Genomic DNA, 27,055 nt, shown 5'->3' with positions numbered 1-27,055 from the left:
GAAACGCTCAGCGTGGACGTGGACCCACAGTCAAACCCACAGATGGGTTGTGACGTCACACACGAGTCACTGAAGCCATGACAACGACGCAGTGAAACACACTGACCTGCATGCTGTACAGGTGTTGTCATGAGCTGCAGGTCAGACCGCTCGCTCTGTCACTTCCGCTCAGACGGCGCTGACCTGCAGTGACGGAGCCACGTGGTGTCCGGCACCTGTGCACCTTTACGTCGTCACAGCAATACGAGCTCACGCATATATGCGCTGTGTTTACGTTGTGGACTGATCCATGCTCGCGTGTTTGTTTTGTCATTACTGACCGGCATGGTCCTGAGGCGAGTCCTGCAGGACACGAAAATACTGGCAGGATGCTGGATGAGGGGACCCGCTGCTGTCAGGACCATTCGGTGAAAACTACATGGATGAACGAGTCACGGCGCCAAACGTCTGATGCGCCCACAGGTGGACGCTGCAGCACATTCCGTGTTTGTAAAGACTTTACTTCGACCAATCAGAGAGGCCACACTGGAGACTCCGCACTTGTCCGTCTGACAGTCGAGGTCACCGATGGTGTCAGTTCCGGTTGTTCCCTCGTGCCTTTTCATTGTCATTAAACAAGACAAATCTGACTTTATTCAACACAACCCCGATTTCAGACAAAACGGACTAAACAAAAGCAGAGCGCAGACAAACTGTGATTAGTGACAACAGTTTTCCCCAACGTGACAAAGCGGTGAACCTCGACCCCGAGTCACCTGTGATCCCGTGCTGAGCCGACCCTGAGACATTTCACAGGGCAGAGGACACTTCGGCCTGAAGGGGCAGCAGCTTGAAGGGTACGCGAATACCTGCGCTAAAGAGGCCTCGTCTCATTCTCAGAGGGAACCTGTGAGCGTGCTGACACACCTGGACGTGTCACTCCTGCCTGCTGCCAGCAGAGGTCGCTGCAGGCCTGAGGAACCGATCGTACACGAGCAGTGTGTCGCAGGAAAAGCAGCTTGATGACACATTCGTGTAGAACAAGTTTTAGACAACACACCGGGTTTGTACACCTCACCTGGCGTCTACCTGAGGAGAGCACAGTTGACTGGACGGGTCTGAAACGGTACACACCTGTCTTTTTTCAAAACAACAACAACTGCAAACAGGTGGAAGGCCTGCTGAGCTCAGAGGCAGGATGGTGCAGAGGAACACATCTGTTGAAGGCTCATCAAGGCTGTGACTGTTGAGTTAAGGGTCAGAATATTTTATTTCAATACAACAGTAATTAAATCTCAGATAAGTCGCTGCCCAAAAGAACCAATCATAACGATGGAAACAAAAACACCAGCAGTCACATTCATCCTTAACTTTGCTTCCTGTGTGTTTGGTCTCTTTCTGTGGCTCAGGTGGTGGAGCATCTGTCCAATCAGGAGGGTCGACCCCTGGCCCCCCCGCAGTCTACCTGCCGACGTGTCCTGGACAACATACTGAGGCTCTTCCAGGGTCGCTCCTGATGAGCAGGTGTTGTTGGAGTGAACAGGTGGATGTGCTGTGAGCTCTATATAATAACACATGAAGTTGTTTCCCATTTGGAATGTTTTTTTGGCCATTTGCTGGCACCAAACATGATTTTTAAAAATAGATAAAAATCTCCAGACGACTTGGCTTCAACTCAAAGTGCTCACAGCCCGAAAATAATATGAACATACAGAATAGCTGAAACAGGAACATGAAAGCTTCCAAACAGTGAAGCCAAAACCTCTTCGTCGCCCCCTGGTGGCTGGCTGCAGTACAGCTCATAAGCTCCTCCCCCTCCGTGTCAGCAGATGGGACACGAGCCAAACTAAAAACTCAAAGTACACGTCAAATAAATCTTTCCCAAAGATGATTTCTGTCATTTTAGGAAGTTCATATCGCACTGATGTTTGTTCAGGAGGTCATTTTCCTGATCAGTCTGGTTTGAAGCTGCAGGATTTCTCCAACATGGGTGGTCTGGAGCCTGTAACCCACGTTAGCTTCTGAACGCACTGGTGATTTGGTTAAGCCTCGCGTAAACGTGCTGAAGACGAGCTGCGGGGAAAGTGCGCCTCGCGTCCTGACCCTGACAGGGCGGCCTGTCCCTGCTTGACTCCACGAGGCCCGGCGGTGACCGCGAGCTGACGTCTGGCGTTCCTGCACGCAGTCTTCACTGGCACACGCGATGCACGATCAGGCAGCCTCGAGTGATCTGCGCAACAGGTCCTAACAAGACAGTCAGTCTGTCCGTCAAGTAGATTACACATCACAGACACACACAGACACACACACACACTCACACACACACACACTCACACTCACTCACACACAGGCTGTGTGGTTGAAGTAATTCTCCACCCAAAATCTCATCGGGATCACAAAGTCTCCACCTGAAGACTGGGACTTGACTGGAGGTGAGCACAGAACACACCAGCAGAGTCCAGGTGACACAGTGATACACAGACATGAACGATGTGGATCAGGAGGACGTCGAGTCCCGAGTCACGTGACCTCCTCTCCGCCAAGGAGACCTGATCCACTAAGGGTTAAGCAGATAAGTCGGGCTTGTTTCAGTCAGACTTTGTGTAAAACAGTTAAAGCTTGCAGCAAACTTCAGGTGAGGTCAGGCAGCGAGGCGGCAACTTTAACAACAACCGAAGATTCAAGTCAGAGTCGGCTGAGGAGGAGCAGAGCGTCGGCCGCGAGTCTTCGGCGTGAAGACTCGTCACGTGACTCGCTCACAGCTGCGTGTTGGAGACATTCATCATCAGCTTGTGTTGACGAGGGCCTCGGCGCACTTCAGCCCCCTCGCAGGGCTGACAGGTAAACAAAGCGCTGCGGCGTGGGGCTGACGTGTCACGTTAGCTGCTCGGCGGCGTTGACGGAGGCACGGCCGGGCCTGTTCGCCACATCTCTCATTACTCCGCATTGTCTGTCCTCCGTGGCCTCCGCTTTAACTGTCAGTCAGTGACAAGCGCCTGAGGACGGGGGCGACTGCGGCGCTCACCTGCCCACACACATGCACACACGGAGTTCACGTCCTCCTCTGATTGGCTCCGTCTAATAAGTGGATCAGAAACACTTTCCACGGGAAGATGATGACCAAACTGCAGCTTCCTGTTCCGACAGATGACAGCTGCAGTATTTGGAAAGAAGCGAAGCCAGAATATCCCCGATAGGAGCGTGATGTCATTTGGAGCCAGAGTCTGTGCAGAAGTGGAGGTGGAGCTAAGCAGCATTTAGACGAATGCTTACGGGAGACTTTGAGGCGTCGGACGCCAAGTGGGAAGCTCACTGATGAAGTAGACTTTCAGGGACGAAATCCCTGACGTCTGACACCAGTTTAACTTTTGTAACACCTCACTGCCATGTCAGGGTGGGACGAGTTCATGTCTGGTGCCTTCAGTTGACCAGCATTTGGCCTCACCGTGACACACTCGCAGAAACGCGTCACACACACACACAGCTGATGATATTTCCCGTGAGCGTGCGTTGGCAGTAACTGCAGCCCTCAGTGAAGCCGTCTTTCAGCAGCTCAGGTTGTCAGGACGGAGGAGGAATGTGGGGAATGCACTCCTCCGGCCGCTGAGCTTTCATCGCTCCTCCGTTGAACTTATAAGGACAAACGAGTGCATTCGGTCGTCTGAGTCCACTGTGACCATTTCGGGGCTTGGCTGGCGTTGGCGCCGTAGCTCGCCGCCTGTTTGTTATGGCTGGCGAAGCAACAATGTGGGGATTATGAATATTTTCTTTACCTTGAAGCGCCACAACAACATTGCAGACAGCAGAGAGGAAACGCGATTGCATCGAAGCGACGGTTTTCTTGGTCAATGCTGGTGTGTTCCGTGGAAACAAGGGGCATTGTGGGAGCTCCTCCTGCCCTCAGGGCGAACCCGGTGTCGGTGATCTCACCTGCGATGGCCGGTTATCTCCTCCTCCTTGCGTGACTCAGATAGCAGAGGCCGGGGCGGGACTGGCGGCCTGGTGTCTCTGTTCCCGACGCCGTCTTCCTCATCGCCCCTATGAACCCAACACCAATCCGCCATTTTGGTGCCTCTTCGGCAGTTACGCTGCACCTGAGGTATCCGGACCTGGAGGCGGTTGGCTTTGTTCACGAGGCAGCTCTGCAGGCCGCATCAGTCGATCTCCGTGAGGGCGACGTGCACGCGCTCACATTCCAGCGGGGATTTGCAGAGTGGATCGGGGCGACTCATCTAAACCAGGGATTAAAACTCCTGTTCAGATGCTCCGATAGCAACCGCCGGCCGCTCCCCTTCACCGCGGCTGCCGTGTGCTTCATGGGAACGACTGTCAAACCTGCTGATGGAAACAAACACAAACAGGCTGCAGAAACGCATTAGTCACCCACGTTTTGGAATCAGAAACAAAACTCATCTGTGGGCTCAGAAAGCCGCCGCTCGGCTCTGAACGCTTGTCAGGGCGCCAACGCTTGGCAACCCTTTGGGATAATTAAGACTGGTCACGCCCCACAAACCCCCCTGTTCACCTCTCATCCCGGCCTCCCCTCCCCACGCTCCCTGGCAACAGAATCCACTTCGTCGCTGTTTCTTCCACTTCTCCTGCCAATCACACTTACTCCACCATCTGCCTGGAATGGCGCTGATAGAAAACACCCTAAAGTGCTGGTGCGGGGCCAGGGCCCGGCTGTCTGTGCGCTGATTAATGGTTAGCGTTGAAGACGGAGGAGAGTGGAGTTGTCCTCGGTCTGCAGGCCAGAGAGGTGCTTCCCTCTGCTCAGAGTCTGACATGAAAGCCGTTCACATGAACACAGCAATGTGAGGAATTCTCAGTCTGTCACCTCGGATCACGTCGCTGCGTCGGAGCGCCGCAGCTCGGCGCCTTCACGCCCATCCGACTGCTATCTCCTCCGTAACCAAACCACAACTCAACTTTGTGCAGGTTGCATCCTGACATGCGAGAGTTTGTGATCATTTTGATTTGTGTACATGGGTGCAAATCAATGGAATCAAACACCACTTCTACGAACCGGACCGGAGTCACAGGGCAGGAGGTCTGGCTGGGTGTCACAAAGTCCAGGACTGTCACACCAGAATCCAGGACTTTGGTTGAGGTTAGGAAAAGATTGTGATTTCCATTGTATGTTCAAAACTCAGTTTGTGAGACATTGATTACATCTAATATTTAGGATTCATGCACATGGACACAAACTTTTCTTTTTTTGTTTTTACTAGAAGAAATGAAAAGTCTGACTCATGATTCCTGTAGATTAAATTAAATGTAATCACTATTTCACAAACTGTTGTGATGTTTGGGTTTCACGCTGAGGGTCATGAGGGTGTTGAGGTTTCCCATACCTCAACATGCAAAAACCCACAAGCTCAGGGAAATTTCAGCCGGTGCTCTTAAGGTCCAGGACGACTTCTGGATTTTGGTGTCAGTTCTGTCGCTGCAGCTTCTCCCGAGTCACCAAACTTACAGCCGTAGAGAAACCTGCAGCTGGAAATGATTACTCAGCGCTCAGGAAACATAAGCCGCCTCAGTTTGCTTTGTAAAGCACTCACTTGTGTTCCACCTATTATTTGTCCGCTGTCACCTTAGCCCGGACTAATCCCGGCCCGCCCCCCGTCCTGTCTTCGTGTCAGATTTTTGCATGACTGCCTCGCCCACCTTTCTTCTCCCCTGTGGATGAACTTTTCAACCCTTCAACTCTGCCCTCGTCCTCGGGGACGAGAGGCCGAGTCCTCAAGGGCTTCGTGTCCTTTTCTGTGACCTTTTAAACCTGCCGTCTCGCATTCACCCACGCCGTCATGTCACCTCTTGTCCGGCTGCGAGTCCCGCGGCCATGTTGGATAAACGCAGACGTGGAGGAGAGGCAGCCTGATGAGGACGCTGACAGATGTGCCATCGACGAGTCTGCACACAGAGAAGAAGCAGATTTCAGTTCAGCCATCTGTCCATTGAAAAGACGCATTCCAGTCACGAGCACCGACACGACATCTGTCACCCTGCGGACGCTTTTATCCAACGCCGCCAGCATGGACCGGTTGTACTGGTGTAGCATCCGGCAGAATATGGCTAAACCAGGAACAGGAAAACACACCTGGAGCTTCATGTTCCACTTATAGCCAGAATATAAAGAGCCACACAGAAGACATATTATGAGTGCGTGCTGACGTTTTCGTAAAGACTTGCAGTTGGTTTAAAATTCTGACAACACGTGTTGAACGATTGGATCGTCAGACGTGAGACGATCGTGAGAGTCATGTTGCTGAATGACTGCCTCAGTGTATTCAGAGCAAGACGGGACAACAGACTCCAAACTCGCCAGTTTGAATGCTGGCACGCCACTGAAACAAAAGGTTATGTTTTCAAACATCATTCAAACATCAAGCGGTTCTGATGTTCCAAAACAAAACCCGCCGTCGCTGATGCTCTACAGGCCGCCTGAATGATGTCACTGAGACACCCACAGGTGTGTGTGTCTTTCCTCGATGTGGGTCACCTCCATAATGTCCCCCGTGAAGACAGACATCATAATACAGTAAGTGTGGAAACTGGGAACCAAAGTGTGGAGAACATTTGTTTTAAAGGCTCAGTTCACCCAAATAACAACAAACAAACCAACACATTTTCCCTCTGACACGTCCTGGTGTCAAGTCATGCAGAGAGCTTTGGTTTTACGTGCAGAGCCTGAGAGACGGAGGAGGTACATCCACTTTCACATCTCAGATCTCATCTGTCAAAAGCTGTTCAGATGAAACCAACATGAAGCACATGGCGAGACACTCAGGTGTACCCACCCCTTGTCTTCTCTCCACGGGTTCTTACACAACCTGACAAGACGGACTTTAATCACTGAAATATTTCCGCCCTAAAATTTTCAGACTGAGACACTACATGAGTGTCAACAGTCTAAAAATACCTGCGACACTTCTGAGAAGGTGAAACCGCGGTTACTTTCACCTGACAGGTCACGTGTCTCCGTCTGCTCTCGGAGAAGCTGAAGACGCCTGCTGGATGGTGGCGAGGCCTGGCGCCGCTCTGTCCGCCAAACGCCACGCCACCTCCTCAGGCCGCTCGCTCCTTTATGTCGCTTGTACTTCGCCTTTCTTCTCCGCAAGAAACGAGCCAAAGCCTCGAGGGGCTGAAACACTGAGAGAGAGGAAGAGCGAGAGCAAAGGACCGACGAGGAGTAATAAGAGGCAATAAGAGAGAGATGGAGGAGAGAGAGAAAGAGGTGTAACTTAAAACTTGGAATTAGTGTGACGCAAATTGGGGTGAGATGTCAGGACAGCAACAACATGGCCGCCGGCGAGAGCGTTTGCAGTCCGTCTGTTTACAGAGGTTTCTTGTCAGCTCCTTTTCTACAAACTGTTCATCGAGACACAAACGCACACACCTGGGCTTAAGGTGTTCAGCTACAAAACCGACCAATTTTCAATTTGCTTTTGTCATGACACTTTGACAGGTTTTGTGCTTTATGGCCACTGCGAGCCCCAGCCTTCCTTAGCACCGCTTTGGAAATAAGAGGGAAGAGATGAGTATGTTCACCGAAGAGGCGAAGCAGAACAGTCAGGAGGACGATGTGGTGTTGCTTCATGCAGACAGGTGGACCGGAGGAAGGATGGCAAAGCGTCACTTCTTTAATTCATCAGCAGTTCAGTTCACTCCTTCATCAGACCAATTCAAACACGCGTCGCCTCTCGTGAACGAGTTACGCCCAAAGTTTATCGTTTCTCTGCTCCACAAGGACGTCACCGCTGACAACGTCACATTGTTTTCATAGTTCTGTGTTGCAGAAGTTACGTTCACATACCACTGATTTACAGCAGTAAATATGTTGAAATATTTTCTGTGTTTTTTGAACAGAAGATCGTGTGCCATCCGAGCAAAAAACACCGACAACTCGAGTACACTGGAGCGTTTCTCTCCAAATCCAAAAGGTTTTTCATTTAACCATCCGGGTGTTTATCATACCTGAGAACCACACTACCAGAGGTGGAAGAAGTACTGAGATAAGTAAAATAATACCACTAACACCACATTAATTTAGTCTACTTCAAGTAAAAGTCCTGCATTCATAATTTCACTTTAGTAATTAATTCTGATCAGCAAAATGCACTTAAAATATTCAGGTTTTGGTCAGCATGTACCACAGAGAGTCTGAGAGTCATCTACCTGGTGCAACACACACACACACACACACACACACACACACACACACACACACACAGCTCAGGTATCTGTATACTGATCATATCCTCTGCTCACACAATCAGAGAAAACAGGTTATGAGGAAGAAATTAACCCCATTTAATGGAGGCCAGATGGATGGATGAAAAGAAGAGAAGAAGAAAGGAGGGAGGCGAGGGGAGGAGGAGGCATGTATGATCTCACGGCTCATCCTAATGAATACATAAAGGCGTTTTTGGTGTCCCACCAGAGCCGGGGCATTATGGCGGCGGCGGCGGCTCGTCTTTGTTCTTCCCTGCAGACGGGCGACAGTGAAAGCAATCTGTCCTGTAGCAGGGCTGCATCCAGCAGCCGAGCCTTGATAAGGAGACCCCCTGGCCTCCCCGCTAGTGTCTGGTCCGGCGGGCTAAGCTTCCCCCTTCTAATCCCCTCCAGACGAGGAAAAAGTGCTTTGATTGTTTCTGACCAATAAAGGCCAAACTGAGCGCAGAGGTGGCGTTTGGTTCTGCCGTTGTAGAGAGAGGTGGAGGTCTCGATTATTAGACGGCGTTTATCAATTGTGCTGATCAGCCCGGTCCCCTCAGTAACGCCTGCAGCATCGGGAGCAGCGAGCCTTTTGTCCAGTGTCTTTCTTCGTTCCCTTTCCGTCTCTTCTATCAGTGTAGAAACAAGCGCTCAGGGGATGGAGGCCCTCTCAAAGGAGATAATCTGTGAAGAGGCCAGGTTCAAAAGGCCACAAGGTGCCACTCAGGCTGCGGCGCTACCCCGGCTACGAGCCAGGACAGCAGGTACCCTGTCCGGTCCAAACCTCAACCTCAAAGGCTTAATTGTGGCACACACAGGCCCCCCTTCAGATCCTCCACAATGCAAATGAACCACGTAGGTTTGGGCGAGATAGCAGCCGGGCTTTAAGCTATGCAAAAATATTCACAATTCCAAGCTGGAGAATGAAGAGAAAAATAATAAGATATGAAAAGTAGGTGAAAGAAATTATTATATTTCGCTTTGCTGGCTGTATATTTAGGCCGTCTGGAGTGTGTGGGGGGATTTGTTACCGTCTATCACCTTTTCCTCCCTCCCCTTCCCTGCATCATCTTCCTCTAATTAAAGTGTTTGTTGTCACCCTCAGATCTGAAGTGTGAAATCAAGTTAGCAGTTTATGTAAGAGCCGTGCTGAAAATCAAACACTTTGTTATTCAGAAAGACAGCGACTTCAATCACTCCGAGCTGGGATATATGTTCCCATTGTTGACTTTGCTATCTGCATGCTAAGCCAATTTTCTACTTAAGACTCCCAGCTTTTAAAAAATGTTATTTGGTTCCCTATGTGGTCTTAATTCTTACCCCTCGCTGATAAGCACAGCCGCGGCAGGCCGGGAAAATATAGGCCCAATTATAGAGGACTTTAAATTCCAAATCATTCTTAGGAGAATGGAAGAAATTATTTTAATGAAAAAGTAGAGGAGGAGACGTATTCTGAGGTCCGACGGTCCGTTTCACGAGCCAGCCCCCCTCCCCACAAGCCCTCGTTCCCCGCCGGGACTCGTCCAGCTGTGTTTGATACTTTCACCAACAAAGCTGAGAAACACACGATTCTCCCCGAAGAGTCGTCTGATGTCTGCAAACCTCTGAAGGTTTTCAACAAATAAACGCACGCCGTTCACTTCTGTCACGAGGAAAACAACAGGGCTTTTCCCACTGACGTTTAGAACCGAGTCGGAAGATGTCGTGTTGATTTTCGTTTCCGTCACCGGTTTTGACGTGCCGCACTGTGCCGAGTTGCACCCAAAATCATCATGGATGGGACATTTGGGACATTTCGCTCAAAACCACAATGAAGATCATGATGCTACGTCATCTGGGAACCATGAATATCTGAACCAAGTTTTATGTCAGTTTGTGAAGTAGATGTTGCGACTTCACAGGAAACAGTGAAAACTTTGACTCGCTGATGATGTTTACCTGCCGACACTCCTGTTTTCCAGGGTTCATTCTGAATTTCAAGGCCATTTCCAAGCACCCTTCTGATTTGCTGTTTGTCCCGGGTCATATGTTCAGCCCTCACACTCTGAATAAACACCATACATGGATTCAAGGGCTGTTGGCGTGCAGCTGATCTCAGGCCAGCTAATTTAATGTTCTCTGTTGTCTAGATGTCATGGCGGGACCACACAAATGCCATTTGTTACCTCCAGCATTTTGATAAATGTTAGCAGGTGTGGCTTCAGGAGAAGTCAGCAAAGTCAGGAGGATTCATCATCTGTGGAACATGAATGTCTTGGTAGTCTGTCCAGCCCACTGACTGACCAACAAAATTCACCTTCACTTTGAAAACATCAGAGCAGCTTTCATAGTCTCAGTGTTGGAGCCCTAAATGATCAGTTAGCCTTTAGCTTTGGTTAGCAGCTAGCGTTTATGACAGCCAGTCAAAGAATTGCTTATTATACCCATGTAGGAAGGACATAAAGGCTCTAACGCCGGCATTCCTGAGCCCAACAAAACCTCCTGCAGTAATGCAGCACTATCTCTGATTTCTTTAACCCTAACACCAGACGTGCTGCACATTATTTCCACACAGCGAGCTCCTCCATGATGGCGCCGGCCGCGGTTGCTAGGAGATTTTAGATGAAACTCCAAAGCCTCTATTGATATCAGTCAGCAGTGTTATTGTCCAGCTGGGTGGAGGCCCGGCCAGGTGTTGCATCCTGTGAAGATAAATAAGCCGGCGTGGTGTGGAGGAGACCTCGGCCGGTCCGGAGACTCAGATCCCTGTCCGGCTGCAGCTGCTGCCCTGACACGCAGCCTGGTTTCAGGTCGGGTTGAGGGGGGGGCAGATGTGGCCTGATGTGGGCCTAACGAGGTGCTCCGGTGACAACAACCTGGCAAAGATCTGACCCCACTGTACCACCACCCGCTTCCCCCTGCTCCATCACCACTAACCCCCACACCCCTCGGGGAGGAAACAGGATCTGGTCCAGAGGGATAACAGAAGAGGAAGAGAATCCAATTCCTTATCCCGCCTGGCAACTGACTTAATTCCATTTTTGGCAGCCAGCAACCAGACGACTGCTGCTGCTGCTGCTGCTGCTCCACCGCCTGCAGCTTCACCGAGCTGAGCAAAATATATAAGAGGAGAGGAGGAAGGAGGGAAGGAAGGAGGGAAGGAAGGAGGGAAGGAAGGAAGGACAGTAGAATTGAAAAAAGGAGCCATTTCTCTCATAGGATGTTTTTAAATAAGTTGTAATAGATAATAAATAAATTGGTAGGAAGGGAAATGAAGACAGAAATGATTGTAAAGAAGGAAACATTTGTTTCTATAACGCTTTGTGAGTCACGACATTCTTAGTGGGTCATAAATTTATTATTAATTTATTAAAAGCTTTTAGGCTTCTCCTTTCTGTTTGGTGATAATGCAGCTATGATTTTATTCATTACACTGTGTTGTATGTTATTTTTATAGTTGTATATTTTTACTGAGTGACATATTGGAAAGTGGTGCAGAAAATAACAGAGACAGACATAGTGAAGACAGACAGGATGGGTGGGAGACTGGATGGAAGGAAAACATCCAGAATAAATAATATCAAATCAGTTTTGGATTTTGGGCCTTCTGGGGGCTTGGATCACTCTGGACGAGCTGTACGGAGCCATTTTGTTTTGTTATTTTTTGTTTTTCCATTTTAAAACAAGTCTCACGCTTCTTCAGGTGTTCAGCAGGATGCTACGAGCTGTTTACCTGGGAAGCTCCAGAAATGTTTGGAGGACTTTTATTGTGGAAACTTGAACCGAACTCGCCTTCAGCATGAGGGCGAGCAGATCATGACTGAGTCTTCATTTTCGGGTGAAAAATTCCTTTAAACCTGATTCTCGTTAATTTGCCCCAGCAGCATCAGAGGGGACAACAGAGACAGAACAAGAAAAAATAAGTGAGGAAGGAATAAAGAGGTGAAAAAGAGGGAAGGAAAGAGGGAGGGAAGGAATGAGACACCTCCCACGTGACCCCCCCCCCCCCCAACACCCTCACATCAGAGGGAACAGAAACAGTTCCAGTCCGCTCGCCCTGTAAGAGTCGACCGCTGAGCCGACCAGATTGAAAAGGAGGAGCCGAGGTCGCCGAGCATGAAAGAGGATAGAAGAAGAAGAAGACAACAGAAGAGGAGAGAGTAAGAAGAAAAGGGGGGGGGGGGAGAAACAAGAGGGGAGGGTCAGTCTTCAAACGACCCCCTCCACCCCATCACTTAAGAGACATTTGGAGGGGTCAAATTATTAACACTCCTACGGCCACTTTAAAGATGACAAAAGGGAGGAGGAGGAGGAGGAGGAGGGGAGCGCTGATGTTTCACCCAGTCAGTAAGCCCCTACTTTAATTAGTCAGCAGCACACACACACACACACACACACACACACACTCTGGCTGTTTGTGTTTCAGCTAAAATGATGTTTTTACACAGAAGTCAAATGAAATAAAGAAATCCGACTGTGTAGATAACACGGTTGGACCTGGACTGGACTGATGGGTGACCCAGCATGATGCACTAAGGCTCATTCACTCCCCCAGCAGCCACAAACGCCTCGTGAGGACATGTGGTGATGACAAACATCAGTGGAGACAGAAGCTACCAGAGAAAAAGTCACACCGAGTCAAAGTAAAGATACTGTGCTACAATCTGACTTTGGTAAAGCAGTACTAATACAGTATTTGTTATCAAAGTACTCCGAGGCATCAAACAGCCGAGTGGGCCTGAAATCGGCGGCTCTGCGTTTTAAGCTCCCTCTCAGCATTAACATTCCCCCGTTGTGAGGTCCAGATGTCGTCGCACCTTTTCCAAATTGATTCAGTTTAACAGAGATCTCATCTAGATTGGCTCTCAGAACTTAATTCTTTGTTTTATAATTTGCTCTTAATCGCCTTCCCTCGCTGCTAATGCTCAGGCTGCAGCTCTGCTCAGATAAAGCCCCTCATTGTGAGCCCCTAAAGCTCTTAAATAAATAAGATTAGAGCATATCCCGTGTTACATTTGTGAATAAGACGAGTGCTATCAGATCTGCCGGAGAGCCACATTATCCAAATCATCCCTGTGTGCTCCTCTTCTGCTCTCCGTCCATTCGCCTCCACCAGTCCTCCGTCGTCTGCGGGTGACGTTAACCTGACCGAGACGGACCGAGCGCTTGTTCAAAAGTCACTTTGAGCTGCCAGGACGACAGAGGCAGGAACATCAAAGTTCAGGACTGACGAAGGCGATGAAGGTCAGGCAGCTCGTCTCGGAGTCCAGGCAGGGCAGCTGGAGGAGTTAAGACCACAAAATACTTTCTCCGTAAAATTACAACCCAGACTCAACAAAATCAGTGATTAAAGCTAGAAAGTCACGCGTTTGTACGGTAATCACAAACATGGAGGCTGATGAGCGGGTGGTGTAAACTTATGTCAGGTATAGGAGGAGAACATAATTGCATTTTGATTTAAACTTGCAAAGTAGATTTTTTATACTTCTTTTCTTCTCTTGTAGGAATTTATCTTCCGAATTGCAACCTCCACCCTTTAAAATCTCACTTAGCGCAGCAGAAAAACAACGACCCCAAGTCTGTCCGCCTGCTGCTCTTAAAACATCAGCGTTTATTTACGCTCGACTCACTTTAATCCCGGGTTTCTTGTGCTGCTCAGGCCTGTCAGTCAAAGCGGTGACAGCAGCACCGAAGGGCCCCCGAACACAAGCACCGACTCGTTACTGCGGTCGACCACAAACAAACAGAAACCCTGGCCAGGTGAAGCTCGTTTAGCTGAACACCTTCAGAGCGATCGAGTAACGACACGACGGATCGCTGACTCTTCGTGAGTCCTGTTCGAACGACGTCATGTCCAATAGGAGGTCAGCACACACACAAAGCGATTGGAAGATAGATGAGCGGCTCTGATGCCGTAATGAACAGAACTGAACAGAACCCGGTCACCAGAATCGTGTTGACCCCCGTAGGTTTCTGCAAACCAGGGACTACGTAGAAACTGAAACTCAGTTTTATGTTGTGACAAAGCTGTGCTTAAGGTCTGGTTTGGTAATAAAAAAGATCACATTTTGCCTTAAAACTCTTTGTTGTGTATCCTCACATGTGTCTGGAAACTCAGATTTAGGGTTGGGGTTTGCTCAAAATATCCACTTTCAGTCCCACAAGCTACCAAATGTCCTGGTTTCTTTGGGAATCTGAGATATGGGAATCACATTCATACCAGAAGATTTACGTCTGTATTCTGTTTCAGTGCCAGTTTGTGTTTGTCTACCTGTTGTTGAAAGACAGGATTTAAAACAAATAGTTATCCGGCATCAACCTTCTTGTTTGGATTTGGGGTTCATTTCCAGATTATAGTTGAGTTGCTGCCTTAAATTCAGCCAAGACCGGGAACAAGCTGTGCTGCCAACGAGTTACTTTACAAGCTGAAAGGATTCTGATACTCCTGTCTTAAATTACAGTTTGGCACTTTTCCACAGTGAACAAAATGTCATCCTGTGCTTCGCCATTAACTGAAAGCTCTCCGCCATACGGACTGTGGCTCACCTACACCTGTACGTGACTGTTGGCTGGGGAAAGTTTGAGTTCTGAGTCATGACTTTTGATGTCAAACCCAAAATGGTTACGGTCGCAGTCTTCATTTCGCCTCATTCCTCTGTGCTGGAGTGACGCCTGCCGCCGGTGGCTTTAATCTTTTATGTTTGTGTCAGATATTTAGCAGACACTACAATCTGTCAGATTCCACCAGATCAGCAATTAAACCACATCGCAGAGTCTCTGTCTTTCTGTAAGAAGTCACAGATCAAACGTACAAGGCCAGTTTTCCATTAGTGCTGAAATAGACCTGGCTCTGAGCTCGGCAGAGACACATTCCTCTCTGGCACTCCAAGACTCGACTTAATGGGGATTCCCTGGAAGGCTCTCTTTTTTCTTCTTTCCTCTGCTGCTTCTTTAAGTGTTAATCCTTGGGAAACTTCCACCCGTAGCGGCTTGTTTGAAGCGAGCCAGTGGCTATCCGGCTAAGTACGGCCCCCAGTCATCTGAATCATTAGATTAGGCTTAGGCACGGCCCCGACAAAGAGATTCCCCATCGGCGTTTGTTTCGAGGAGAGGCCCTGCTTCGGCCAGCACGGCCTCAGAAGTGAGAGCCACTCGGAAAGCAAACACATCAAACGTAGGAAGCCGAAAACAAGACGCACTCCAGTTCTGCAGGATCTGATTTGTGGTTAGAGAAGAGCATAAAGCGGCTGTTTACATCCACCAAAGCCCTGATTATTCTCCTGAGGACGGTTTAATTTGAAGGAACAGCAAAACAGGAAACAGCGAGAGAGTGCACTTTAGTGCATATGTCCACGTGCACAAATCCTGTAGATTAAACTGATGGTCCACATCCTCTGTAGTCCTCATCTAGATTGTAAGACATTGGACCAATCAGTCAGCTTACAACTGATCTTTTATCTTCCCTGAAGTGGAGGTGCGTAAAATAGTTCCTCCATGAAACTGCTCAAAACAAGCAGCGTGGATTATCTCGAGTAACCGGGCCACGATTTATCGTCCAGTTCCTTTACATCCAGGAGAAGGCCCACGTCTCTACAGTCAATATGTCCAAAACTCTTCAGCTCACACCAAAACTATCCAGATGGAGTGAACTACCCCTTTAACTGCAACTCTTCGCTAAGCCAACATAAAAGTGAGAAAACGAAATACACACACAACACTTCAACTCTTGGCAGATTACGAATACCACATCAACCTCATCCCAGAAACCAGGACTCAGCGGTTAGGTAGCTAACCCCGTAGCTGAACCCCGAAAACGCTGCATTTGAAAGTTCTCGGATGATCACGAGCTTTGTAAAGTGAAAGTGCTGAAATCTAACAAAACTTTAATTCGCGTGTGGCCAAAAGAAGTTGCTGGAATGTGAGCTGAAATCACTTCAAAGAGTCTCGTTTTGTCTCGTGCAGCATCTAATCTCCCTCCTTTGAAGACGAACGTCATTGTCTTTCCCGTCGCTGACAGCCCTGATAGGAATATTCATGTTGGAGGAGATGGAGGTGGTGGTGTGTGGTGTGTGTGTGTGTGTGTGTGTGTGTGTGTGTGTGTGTGTGTGTGCGTGTGTGTGTGTGTGTGTGTCTCTAGATTGGCTTCTTAAACAGCCGAGGAGCCATTTTGTGCAGAAGGAGTCCCGGACATGTCAGGGCTGTTGACAGTCTGTGCTCGGGATTAGTGGGCCAGCGGCGAGGCAGTCCCTAATCCCTCACTGTATCGTAATCTATTTACCCGCCGTGCAAAAAAGGATTTCCATATGAAACTATACACACAGAGGCTGGAAGTGCTCAAAATCATAAATCATCATTTGGCTTTTTACCCATTTCTCCAGCCCGTTTGTTTGTTTGTTTTAGCTCATACTGATGCTGTGTTTGAGTTATGTTTTAGGTTAACATTTAAATCTGTGGAAACAGTAACATCTGTTGGTTAAGAAAGGAAAGAGAGAGGCGAATTTTATTCATCGGCTCTTACAGTTTGAACATCGTGTTTGGAATCATTTTGGGTTGTCGTCGTGTTGCTGCAGGACGTGAAAACTGCTCTGATAAAACACTTTCTGCAGCAGGTGATCAAAAGAAGAAATGTGGGGCAGTTTAGAAACCAAAGAGAAGACAGAAACCACACACAGGTGAGGGTGCGTGCGGTAAGTCAGGTCGCATAGGCCAGTTAGCCTGATTAATAACATTAAATAAAGGTCCAGTTTTTAGGATTTAGTGGCAGGCACGTAATATAATGTTCATAATTATGTTTTCAATAGAGTATAATCACCTGAAACTTAGAATTGTTGTGTCTTTGTTACTTTTGAAAGAACCTTTTATTTCTACAGGGGGACCAGGTCCTACAGTAGTCCAGAAGGGACAAACCAAACACTGGCTCTAGAACGGGACTTTTTATTGGCCACCGAAGGACGGGGTGAGTCACGAGGTGTTCAGTTCAGTATTCCTGCCACTGCGTGTTGCTAAATCCTACGCACATTAACAGAAATGGGTACCATGTAATAATAATAACAACAATAATAATTATATCATAAACTGTCAGTGACATTTAAATTGTGGAGAAAAAGGGTAAAGTAAGTGACGCTAAGAGGTTTCCCACTGATGAACTGATGTTTCATATAAATTTAAAAACCGCTAGCCGTTAGCTTTGGAACTAGCTGTGGTCCTTGTGTCGAGGTTGAGAGGTCTCAGCTCTTCTTCTGAGCCCAGCTAACCACTCTCAGCTAAAGAGCTGGAACATGTGAGTCCTGTGAAGGATTTGGAGCTGTTGGGAGGTTTTAGTTTTTGTCTTTCAATGGAACTAGGCTAGCTCTATGCCTTGCTTCCATTCTTTGTGCTAAGCTAAGCTAAGCGTGTGAAAACTGACAAACTGATTCAGGGTTTGACAGCAAATAACTGTTCCTCCTAACAAGATGAATGTGAAACAAGAACACATTTACTTTTTCTTGCTGTCCTTACAGACACAACGAAGTCCTACAAAACAAACTCGATTTAATAAAGTTCCAATGGGGTCTCGTTCAGCCCAGCAGGTGAAGTTGACACTCACTTCCAGACTCCAGTTGTGGTTCAGCCTATTCAGCAGGACCACAGGCAGTCCAGGAAGCTGCTTTGTTCATCCTCTGTGAGTGGGACACTCGAGAGGACACTTTGATGTCCTCTGAAGCGCGGCCTCGTCACCAAAAGTGAGGCGATCCCTCGAGAAGACCGTGTTTTTGTCAGTGGCCTTCTGAAACGACGAGAAGCCAAAAAGCCCAGTAACTTTGTCGCTACAAAGACGAGGAATAAAAGTTCACGGCCCCCGGGGAGAAGCAGGCGGGATAATAAGACATCCAGAACAGCTGCTCAGAGAGGGATGTCCTCTCAGCAGCAGAGATTGGCTGAACGTGGCCTAAAGATTAGTTTGCCCTAATGTGGTAAATCCCGGCTCGTGTTTGCACGAGGCAGCGGTGCACGCCGGTAAACCCCAGCAGGACGCAGCGTGGGCAAACACACGTCCTGGACGCCATGTTTACCGAAAACTGTTTGTCCAGCTGCTGGAGGGACGTTGGGAGGAAGCGGGACGGCTGTTAATTAAAATCGTGATTCGTCCCTTTTTTCCTTGGATCAAATGAGTTGTACATTACCGTCGACACGGCCAAACAAACAGCGCGAATGCCAGTGTACATGTTTGCTAACCGGCCCGGCTGTGAGTCCACCTCCGTGGGGACGACGGGTTTGATTATTGACACGCTGTTTAGATATTCCCCCCAGAGACAACAAATACTGCCTCCACCTTCCGGGAGCTGCAGTCTGTTTTTTAAAATACTGTGAGTCGTGTTTGTCAGCTAAAGTCAAGCTGTGACAGACATTACGGATGGGAAGCAAATTCATTTGTGTGATTTTGATCGCAGGCAGTGATGAAAAGGCAATCAAAAACATTGTTTATTAAGTGTTGGAGAAAATACACGACTCCAGAACATGGGTCAAATGTCGTCGGTCACATATTACTGTAGTACGAGTGAAAGGTACGTGAATCCCCTGCCTTCATGTGATGCTACTTATAGTACTTTGTTTATTTGACCAGATTGGAACACATATTTCTGAAGCGTAAAACCGTATACATAATACTGTAACTATACAGTAATGCTAACATATTATCATATAACACACATTTTTACTTGCATTCAAGGACTGTTTGAGACACATTGGTGTAATTCAAAGCCAAAGTGATGAAAACACAAAGATTAAATAAAGGTGTATAAGATGTTTACTAAACTATTTTCAATACAACACGGCAGTAGAGGAAGCGAACAAACTGACTGAACGTCAGTGGTGTCTGTGCCTGCTCACTTGGTTTTAAAGCTTGTGTTATCCAGTTTTTTCTCTCCAAATGTTTCAAAACATTATGAAGCTGACATTTTGAATTTTTGAACTTTGAATTTGTAAAACCCTGCGTAAGGAAATAAAATCTGAAGAAGAGTTCCATATTCAAGAAAAGCTCTGTAATAACATTCACAAGTGATGTTCTGCTGAAATAATGAACAGCAACTCATCCTTTCAGCTGTAATATGCGTAATGTGATGGTGATTGTGATGGTGATGTTATTTAGTTATTTTTAATTCAGTTCAACTCAATTTATTTATATAGCACCAAATCACAATAACGGTTGTCTTTCCAGAGCAGGTCTTGACCAAACTCTTTAATTGGATTTTTAGAGAGGCCCAACAAAACCCAACAATATTAATATTAACCGTCTGTTTGTGAAAGTGTCTTCAAGGGCAACTGTAGCTCCTCTTCCTCGTTAAAACAGCCCGTCCAAACTACAAAGTGTCGCCGTATTTGGTTTCAGAGGTTAAGCGATGTAGCTGTTTGTAAGGCTAGCTGATGGGCTGCCGTAGCTGGTGAGCTAAAGGCTAACACAACCTGTCACAGCATCTGTGTGAACTTCTTCTCGTTTGTGCTGGGATTTTATTCTCACTTGGCATTTTGTTCATCATTTTAATCAGTGAAGATCCAGCAAAGGCGGGGAAAAAACTCATCAAGCTAACAAGGCTGCTAACTTTCAGTAAGCAAACTTAGCTAGTTAGCTCAGTTGCAAATGAGGCAATAAGCCCACACAGTTTGTTCAAAAGATAGACTGTATTTACCTTTGAGTCTATAACAAGCTGACATAGTCTCCTCCATTTTGGACTCGAGACGCTTTTGTCAAGTTAAACTAGATGGGAAAGATAAAACACATTTAGCTGAAATGAAATGAACCGATCTTTCAGCCGAATTTCAGCGCTGAACATTCAATCAGCAGACCAGACTGTGTTTGTGTTGGACAGCTTCCAGGTGTGAATGTGTGTGACCGAAGACATGACAAAGACAGCCTCCCTGAATAAACAGAGGTTATAATAAATAGAAATAAAACTATTGCTTTATAAATCAGTGTGTAGCTAATCACATGCTGCCTTGAATCATCGGCTCAAACCTGCAGAGCTGCTTTTCAATGAGCAGCGATGAGCAAGAAGTAGTTCATGTGGCACCTTTTAATTTAATTCACTTAAAAACCGAGTGACTGTCTCGTGTGGTAAACTGACGAGACAGAAGCTGCTGGACTCAGTGGACTGATCGATCAGTAGAAAAAAACTTTCTTTGGACCACTCGTGTTTTAACAAGACTTTATTATAAAGACACGAATGTACATCTCTCAAATTTCAATGGAATACTGACATTGCGTGTCTAATTCACATTTTTCTTTTCTTTCCTCTGCAAAAACAGCAACGACAACAGAAAAACAAAAAAACAAATAGCAAAATCTTTCACCTTATAAACAAGTGCTGCAATTCAATCTCCAACATACAACACCCACGGGCTGGACGACCACTTTTTGAACCAGATTCAAGTTTTCACGTTGGAAATCAGATAGAAATGAACATCAGCAACCTGAAAATCATAGCAGCATGGTGTTTTTGAAAAGCAGTTTTTAGAAAAAGCCCACTCAAGAGTCTGATGTGTGATTCTCTTTTTCATGTCGTTTCTGTCAAAGTAGGTTTTCATGTCACTGAAGGATAATCCAGATCGAGTCAGAGTTTACTGATCGATGGCTGAGCCGATCTCAGACTGCGCAGTCTGGCGGGTCCCACTAATGTCTTACTGTTAAAGGCCTTTCAGAGATGGAACTGCGTCCCTGGAGTTCTGGAGTAGAAAAATAATCCCGGACGAGTCGATCGGCTGAGTCTGCTGCTCAGGCTTCAGGCTTCAGTTCGGTCACAAATAAACGTCTTTTTAAATGTCTCTACTGTTAGTTTAAAGGATCTTCAGAAATCAACCACCAACAACAAAAAGAAGACTTCTTTGTAAGCAGAGAAGAAGAGGAGCGCAGGAAGTCACAGCACTTGGAAACGCCATGAGGCCTGGTCTTTGTAGTCCAAACAGTCGGAGGCGTTGAAGTTGAGTTTCCAGGCCGAAGCCGCCGTCTGCTCTTTGTAATCCAGACAATCTGTGGAGTTGAAGGTGAGGCCGGGCGCGCTGTACGCCTGGTGGTGGTGTGACGGGTGGTGGTGATGGTGGTGGTGCCCTGACGTCTGGCCGATGTGGTGGTGCGGGTGTCCTGACATGGAGCTGCCGGTCATGGGACTGAGCTGGTGTGGGTGGTGCGGGTGGTGGTGGGAGTGCATGGGCCCCAGGTACGAGCCACACTCCACGCCGCTGAAGTAAGAGCCTGATGCCGAGGCCGGGTAACCCTGGCTGTACGCCGCCGTTTGGCTGTAAGACACCGGGTAGGAGGGCGTCCCACCGGCGGCGGAGGACGACACGGAGCGCTGCATGCAGGAGGCGCTGGTGGGGACCGCGGAGTCCGGCAGCACGGCCGGCGCCGGGGCTGGGGAGATGGGTGCCGGGCTCCAGATGGACGACACCGGGGCGGTGACGGAGGTAGCGGTGCTGATCAGACCGGGACCGCTGAGGCCAGAGGAGACTGAGGAGGAGGAAGAGGATGTGGAGGAGGACGTGGAGGAGGACGAACTGGACACCGCCGGCGGGGTGAACTGGCCGCTGCTCTCCGAACCGGTGCTCTCTCTCGTCGGCGACGACTTCTTCTTCATTGGTTTGACCTTGGCGCTGCTGCTGCTCTGCTGCTGCTGCCGGCACTTGGCTCGTCTGTTCTTAAACCAGACCTGAGGAAGGCGGAGACGGCGAAAGGTCAGAAATGCAAAAAAACAAAGCACCCGACAGACCTGGCAGGAAGTGAACACCTTCTGCAGTGCACTTCTGAACACTTGAGGCCCCTGAGCCGCGGTGGCTCTGACCTTTGACCTTCGACCTGCTGATAAACCGCAGTTTATCCGGAGACTCTTTGCTGAATCACTGCAGCACCAGAGAGGAAACGCTTCATGTGCAGGATGTGTGATGTGGTGTGTGTGTCTCACACTTTGCAGCACAACATAAAAAGCAGATTCTTTGCCTGGTTGCATTTGGCCACGCGGACTTACTTTGATTTGTCCCGGTTTTATGACACATCACGTGTGGTCTGGACTTTGACTGCGTGATGTTTCACTGGGACTATTCCTTCAGCACAAAGTGCTTCATATACAAACACTGGAAGGAGATAATTGTTCTCCTCCGCTGCTCTGAGTTGGAGGCCAAACCTCAACAACAGATATTTCAAAATAAAATCAAACCAATCTGCTTGGAGAAGAAAGAGAAAATATGTTGTATTTTTCCTGTTTTGGTGAACTGACCCTTTAAATCCAGTTTCATTCTGGCCTGCTGAAAATCAGCTTTTCATTAATGAGGTGAAAGTTACATAATAACAATTACGTAATCAAATGTTTTATCTAACTAAATGATGTTCTCAGAGGAAACTGCTCAACCAGGGTGGATTTTTCAAAATAAAGTGAACAGAGTGATGACACGATGACAAAAAATATTTTTTCTGTGACGTGTAAGATCGATCGATCTACTTTTTAAACAAATAATAATTCATAATTTATAATTATTATTACATTTAAAAATTACTTTCTTTGACACTGATTTTCTACTTTTAGAAATCAATTTTCCACTGTTACTCAGATCAGACCTGAAATGCCTCAGGCTGTCTGACAGTGAGGACTTTCATATGTTTTATTTATAAATATATAAAATATAAATATTTGTAAATATATTGGACCGTGTCAGTAAATCAGAACAATGACTGAATTTCACACTAACAGGACTAAAGCACAGCATTATTAATAACTGGGAAATTTCCTCACTGTTCGTTTGCAGTGACTCCATTAGATAAAATTGTACAATAATAATATTAATAATAAAAATAACACTCGTCAGGACCAACGGGACCACAGGACGGAGAGGCGGCAGCAGCGGCCTGCCGGCAGCGTTCAGCCCGGCGGAGGCCCGCTGAAGCCGGGGAAGGAAAACCTGTCCCGGCCAAACACCTCCGCCTGGAGTAAAGACGTGTCCCTGCTTGATCAGGCCGAGTCGGTCTGTTTGCGCTCCGAGGCCTGAGGTGAGACGGTCCACCGGGAAAAGCCTGACTGCAGAGCTGCACTTTGTGTGGGGCTTTCCTGACCTGCACTCTGGACTCCGGCAGGTTGATCTTCAGCGCCACCTCCTCCCTCATGAAGATGTCCGGGTAGCGCGTCTTGGCGAACAGCGACTCCAGGATGTCCAGCTGCGTCCGGGTGAAGGTGGTCCGCTCCCGGCGCTGCTTCCGCGGGTTGGCTGCGGGAGAAAACACCACCGAGTTCATCAGGGATCATTGTGACCGAAACACCACCTGCACACTCCACCTGAAGGTGCCGACTGAACTCCAGCGGCTGCGCCCTGCCGCGTAAAAGCGCGTTTTAACTGGAACATTTTCTCTTGGTAACTCGCCTTAACCCTCACGCATCTCGATGTTTTCTCTGCGTGTGAAACATTTTGGACATCCACAGACCTTCTCTCGGGGCTGCAGCGTTTTATCAGCGGGACCAAAAGCCGTCTGACACACTGAGTGCGGCCGAGTTAGAAACACACAACAAAAGCAATCAAACGCAGCAGGAGCCCCAAAGTTTGATTTAACTACACGCATAATGAGTCCAATTCCAGCTAATTAAAGTTCCAGCTCACTTTTAGAGTTTCAAATAATTTATCTCATTTTAAAACCAGTTCGTTTATTTCCCCAGCGCTAACAGCAGTGATACACTTTACAAACTGTGGAAAACATCGTCACTAACGGAGGAGTGAAAAATATTAATCATCATTAAAATACTCTAAAATAAAAGTTTCATGTTTCAGGAGGACCGCAGAAAGCGGCTGACTCTCTAAGTGGTTTTGGCAGTGCGTGTTGCGGTCCTCACGGCGGTCCGTACCTGGGTAGCCCACAGACGGGTGCAGCAGGTCCATGGCCGCCCCGCTCAGGCCCAGTCCGTTCATGCCGTACGGGGCCTGTTTGAGATAAGACATCATGCTCGGAGCTCGGAGGGGAGACCGGAGTCTGGACGGGCGGAAAGGCGCGGATCCTCCGGCGGCAGCGGCGGCTCCTGCGGGGGGAAAGAAGCTCCGTGAGTCTGGGCGCAAAAGTTACACAAGCAGGCGGTGCATAAGCTCATAAAAACGCACACTGAACCCCTCCGTGGGCACGAAAGTCTGCGCCACCAGTCAGCTTCAAACTCCTAAAACTGGAGACGGACTTGAAACTTTTCACTGTGCGGACGCAGCGCGCAGGCCCGCCGCTTCTGCCGCGCAGAAGGCGGCCTGAAAAGTCTCTGTGAGCCGGGAAGGAGAAGCAACATGAGCTGATGGAATAAACTCATCCAAAACAAAACCAAACACGCGAGGCTTTTCTCCTGTCGCCACGCGCACCTTCACCAGGGTTAGTCTGAACTCACCTGAGACTCGTCTCACCTGCAGGAGCTCGAAGTCTTTTCTGATCTCATTCACCCTCACAGATGATTTCCCATCAACTCGATTTAACACGTTTTCTCTTGTGTGTTTCGCATCCTGTCAGCGTTTACGCGCCGTAATTAAACTGTTAGGTGTTTATTTTGGTTTATTCTGACTGGAACCACACGTAACACACAGCAGCCGCTGCCGTGTCTTCAATACTCTGACTTCTACAGAAATCTGAGTGCTGACATCAGAGGCCTCCTGCACCTTTTTATTCTGGAAGGAAAGAAACTTTGTGAAATGCAGAAGTTTTCACAAGATGACAACACGTCAAAGCCGTTCATGAATCTCACTGAATTAAATGAAAGTATATCAGTGCAGCTAAAGGCCTGACGGGATAAAAACGGATGGCTTTAATGAACCTCCGCGGCTGTCACGGCTTCGCGTGGGCCTAACACGGCGTGTGCAGATGAGGAGGTCGGTGAGAGGAGCCGCGGGCCTCCTGCTGGAGCCGAGCCGGGCCGTGAACGCACCGCATGAAGCTCCACTTATTTCCATAACCGCAGGAAGGAGCGCGATCACGCAATGTAAATGCGTGAAAACTGTGTGCAAATGAGCCCCATTACAATTCAGATTAGATCTACAGGGCGACAATTAGCAGAGAGGCTCTTATCAGCAGCGCGGGAGGAAAGAATAAAGATAAAACACAGCTAACAGTTTACATTCATGCATTTCATTAACTGCTTCTTTAGTTTGCTCGTGTTTTCTTCCAACAACAAAAATGGTTTGTTGCACTTTACACGTTTAAAATATTTATTTTATTTCAAGGCTTCTTATCATTATTTCAACAATTTCCTGCGGGATCGATAAAGTTCTTATCTTATTATTATCATCATTATTATTATTATTATTATTGTTATTATTTTTATTATTATTATTGTTATTATTATTTAAAGATCACAGCCCCGTTTTGAGAGCTCCGAATGAAAACCAGGTGGGCTTTAAGTTGTTCGTATTAATACAACCGCCATTTAAAAATAAATCTAAACCTAAATATAATGTCAGTAATGTCACGGTCAGGTCACGCATCGTCAGCACAAATAAAATAAAGTCACGTTCGAGGCTCACCTTCTTCAGGTTCCTTTTGCTTTTAAAAAACAATTCCTGTTAAAAGTCAAACCAATGAGATCCAGAGCTCGAGAAATATCCACATGGAGGAAACGTTTTCTGGCCCACAGGTTCGGCAGCTCCGCGCGCAGCTCTCTCCTGTTTCACGAGCGCAGAATTAACATTTCAACGCTGCAAAGATTCAAAATAAAATCGCGTTTCGCCGCTCCCGCTGCTCCCGCTGCTCCCGCCGCTCCTTCTCTCCTGCCGGTGTTGACGGATGGAGATTGACGCTCGTCTTCGAGGCCCGCGCATCTAAGAGTCAAGACAGCACGCGGGTCTGCGCCGTGCGAGCCAATCACAGCGCCCTGCGGCCTTACGAGCGCCGCTGACGGCCAATCAGCCCGAGAGTTTGGCTCCGAAACTCCCGCCCCTCTCGAGCGGAACACGCACCACGTGACGCGATCGGACCGTTTGTGTCAGAAAGTTGAGGAGAGTCGGCCGGCTGCCATTACGGCCAGAAATGTTCGATTCAGCCGCTAATTTTCAGACGAAAACGATCAGTAATTATAGAGTGTTTGTGAGCAAAGAGCGAGTTGCTTTATTATTCGCACAGAAGCTGAACCACATGACTGACATGTGAGCCAAAAAGACAAATTAAAATGGAAAAGTTTTTTATTTTAGATCTCAGTAAAACCAGAAGTTAGCCTAAACAGTTAGCATACAACGTGACTGACGAAGCAGTTGGCCTTTAGTTTGTGAGTCTGTAGCAGCTGAAGGCCTTCGGGCCTGCAGACTCAGCAGGCCTGCAGACTCAGCAGGCCTGAACCTGGACCACAGAGCTCAGACTGTGCTGTTCGCTGTTGAGCTGCAGATAACACAAAACTCTGTGCTTACTCTAAATTTTACTGCACGGATTTCTTTCTTTGTTTTTCTTTGTTAGAATAATACATGAGGTGTTTAATTTGTGAATGACAATCAACCAGCTGATTCAGTTCAGGAAATAAAGAAATATTGCTGACAAGCTGTAATACAAACTGCTGCTGTCCTAACTTGTTTGATTTAAATTAATTAATTTAATTAAATTAAATTAAAGTGGACTGAAATGAGTGAAATCCACAAACTGCTCTTGTGGTGATCACTCAGGAAATAACAAAATGATCTAAACGTGTCCTGAGAGAAATATAAAGCTGTGTTATCTATATTTTATAGGTTACTTTATCATATAATAACAATTCATGCGCAATGAATTTCAGTGAATGCGAAATAAATCCGACATAACAATAAGTGAACTAAGTGAACAAATTAAATTTAAATCCTGAGCAGGAAACCGAACCTCCTGAGGCAGAATTAAATAAAATGAGCAGAAACAAAGTGCAGGTTGCGTTCAGGGGGACTGAGT

General features: G+C 47.6%; 1 protein-coding gene and 1 long non-coding RNA gene across 4 annotated transcripts; one reads left to right on the top strand and one right to left on the bottom strand.

Annotated features, from left to right (window-relative positions):
• Nucleotides 1-651: 651 nt before the first annotated feature.
• LOC124052110 lies at nt 652-17,831 on the top strand. Of its 3 annotated transcripts, none has more exons than XR_006841935.1 (5): nt 652-1,236; nt 1,389-1,522; nt 16,785-16,847; nt 17,046-17,131; nt 17,676-17,831. It is a non-coding gene; the product is annotated as an uncharacterized LOC124052110 (long non-coding RNA). The 3 variants fall into 3 exon arrangements; XR_006841934.1 differs by having other exon boundaries at nt 17,028-17,131; XR_006841933.1 differs by lacking the exon at nt 17,676-17,831 and having other exon boundaries at nt 17,028-17,297.
• A 2,508-nt stretch (nt 17,832-20,339) lies between these two features.
• LOC124051991 (homeobox protein OTX1 B-like) lies at nt 20,340-26,191 on the bottom strand. Its single transcript, XM_046375840.1, has 4 exons — nt 25,675-26,191; nt 24,030-24,200; nt 23,249-23,400; nt 20,340-21,854 (listed from the first exon to the last, which is right to left on the bottom strand). The coding sequence occupies exons 2-4, from the start codon at nt 24,124-24,126 to the stop codon at nt 21,066-21,068; spliced, it is 1,038 nt and encodes a 345-aa protein (XP_046231796.1). The 5' UTR covers nt 24,127-24,200; nt 25,675-26,191; the 3' UTR covers nt 20,340-21,065.
• Nucleotides 26,192-27,055: the final 864 nt, after the last annotated feature.

Source organism: Scatophagus argus, chromosome 2 (assembly GCF_020382885.2).
Source record: "Scatophagus argus isolate fScaArg1 chromosome 2, fScaArg1.pri, whole genome shotgun sequence".
NCBI classification, from domain to species: Eukaryota; Metazoa; Chordata; class Actinopteri; family Scatophagidae; genus Scatophagus; species Scatophagus argus.
This window is presented reverse-complemented; position numbering and strand designations above follow the sequence as displayed.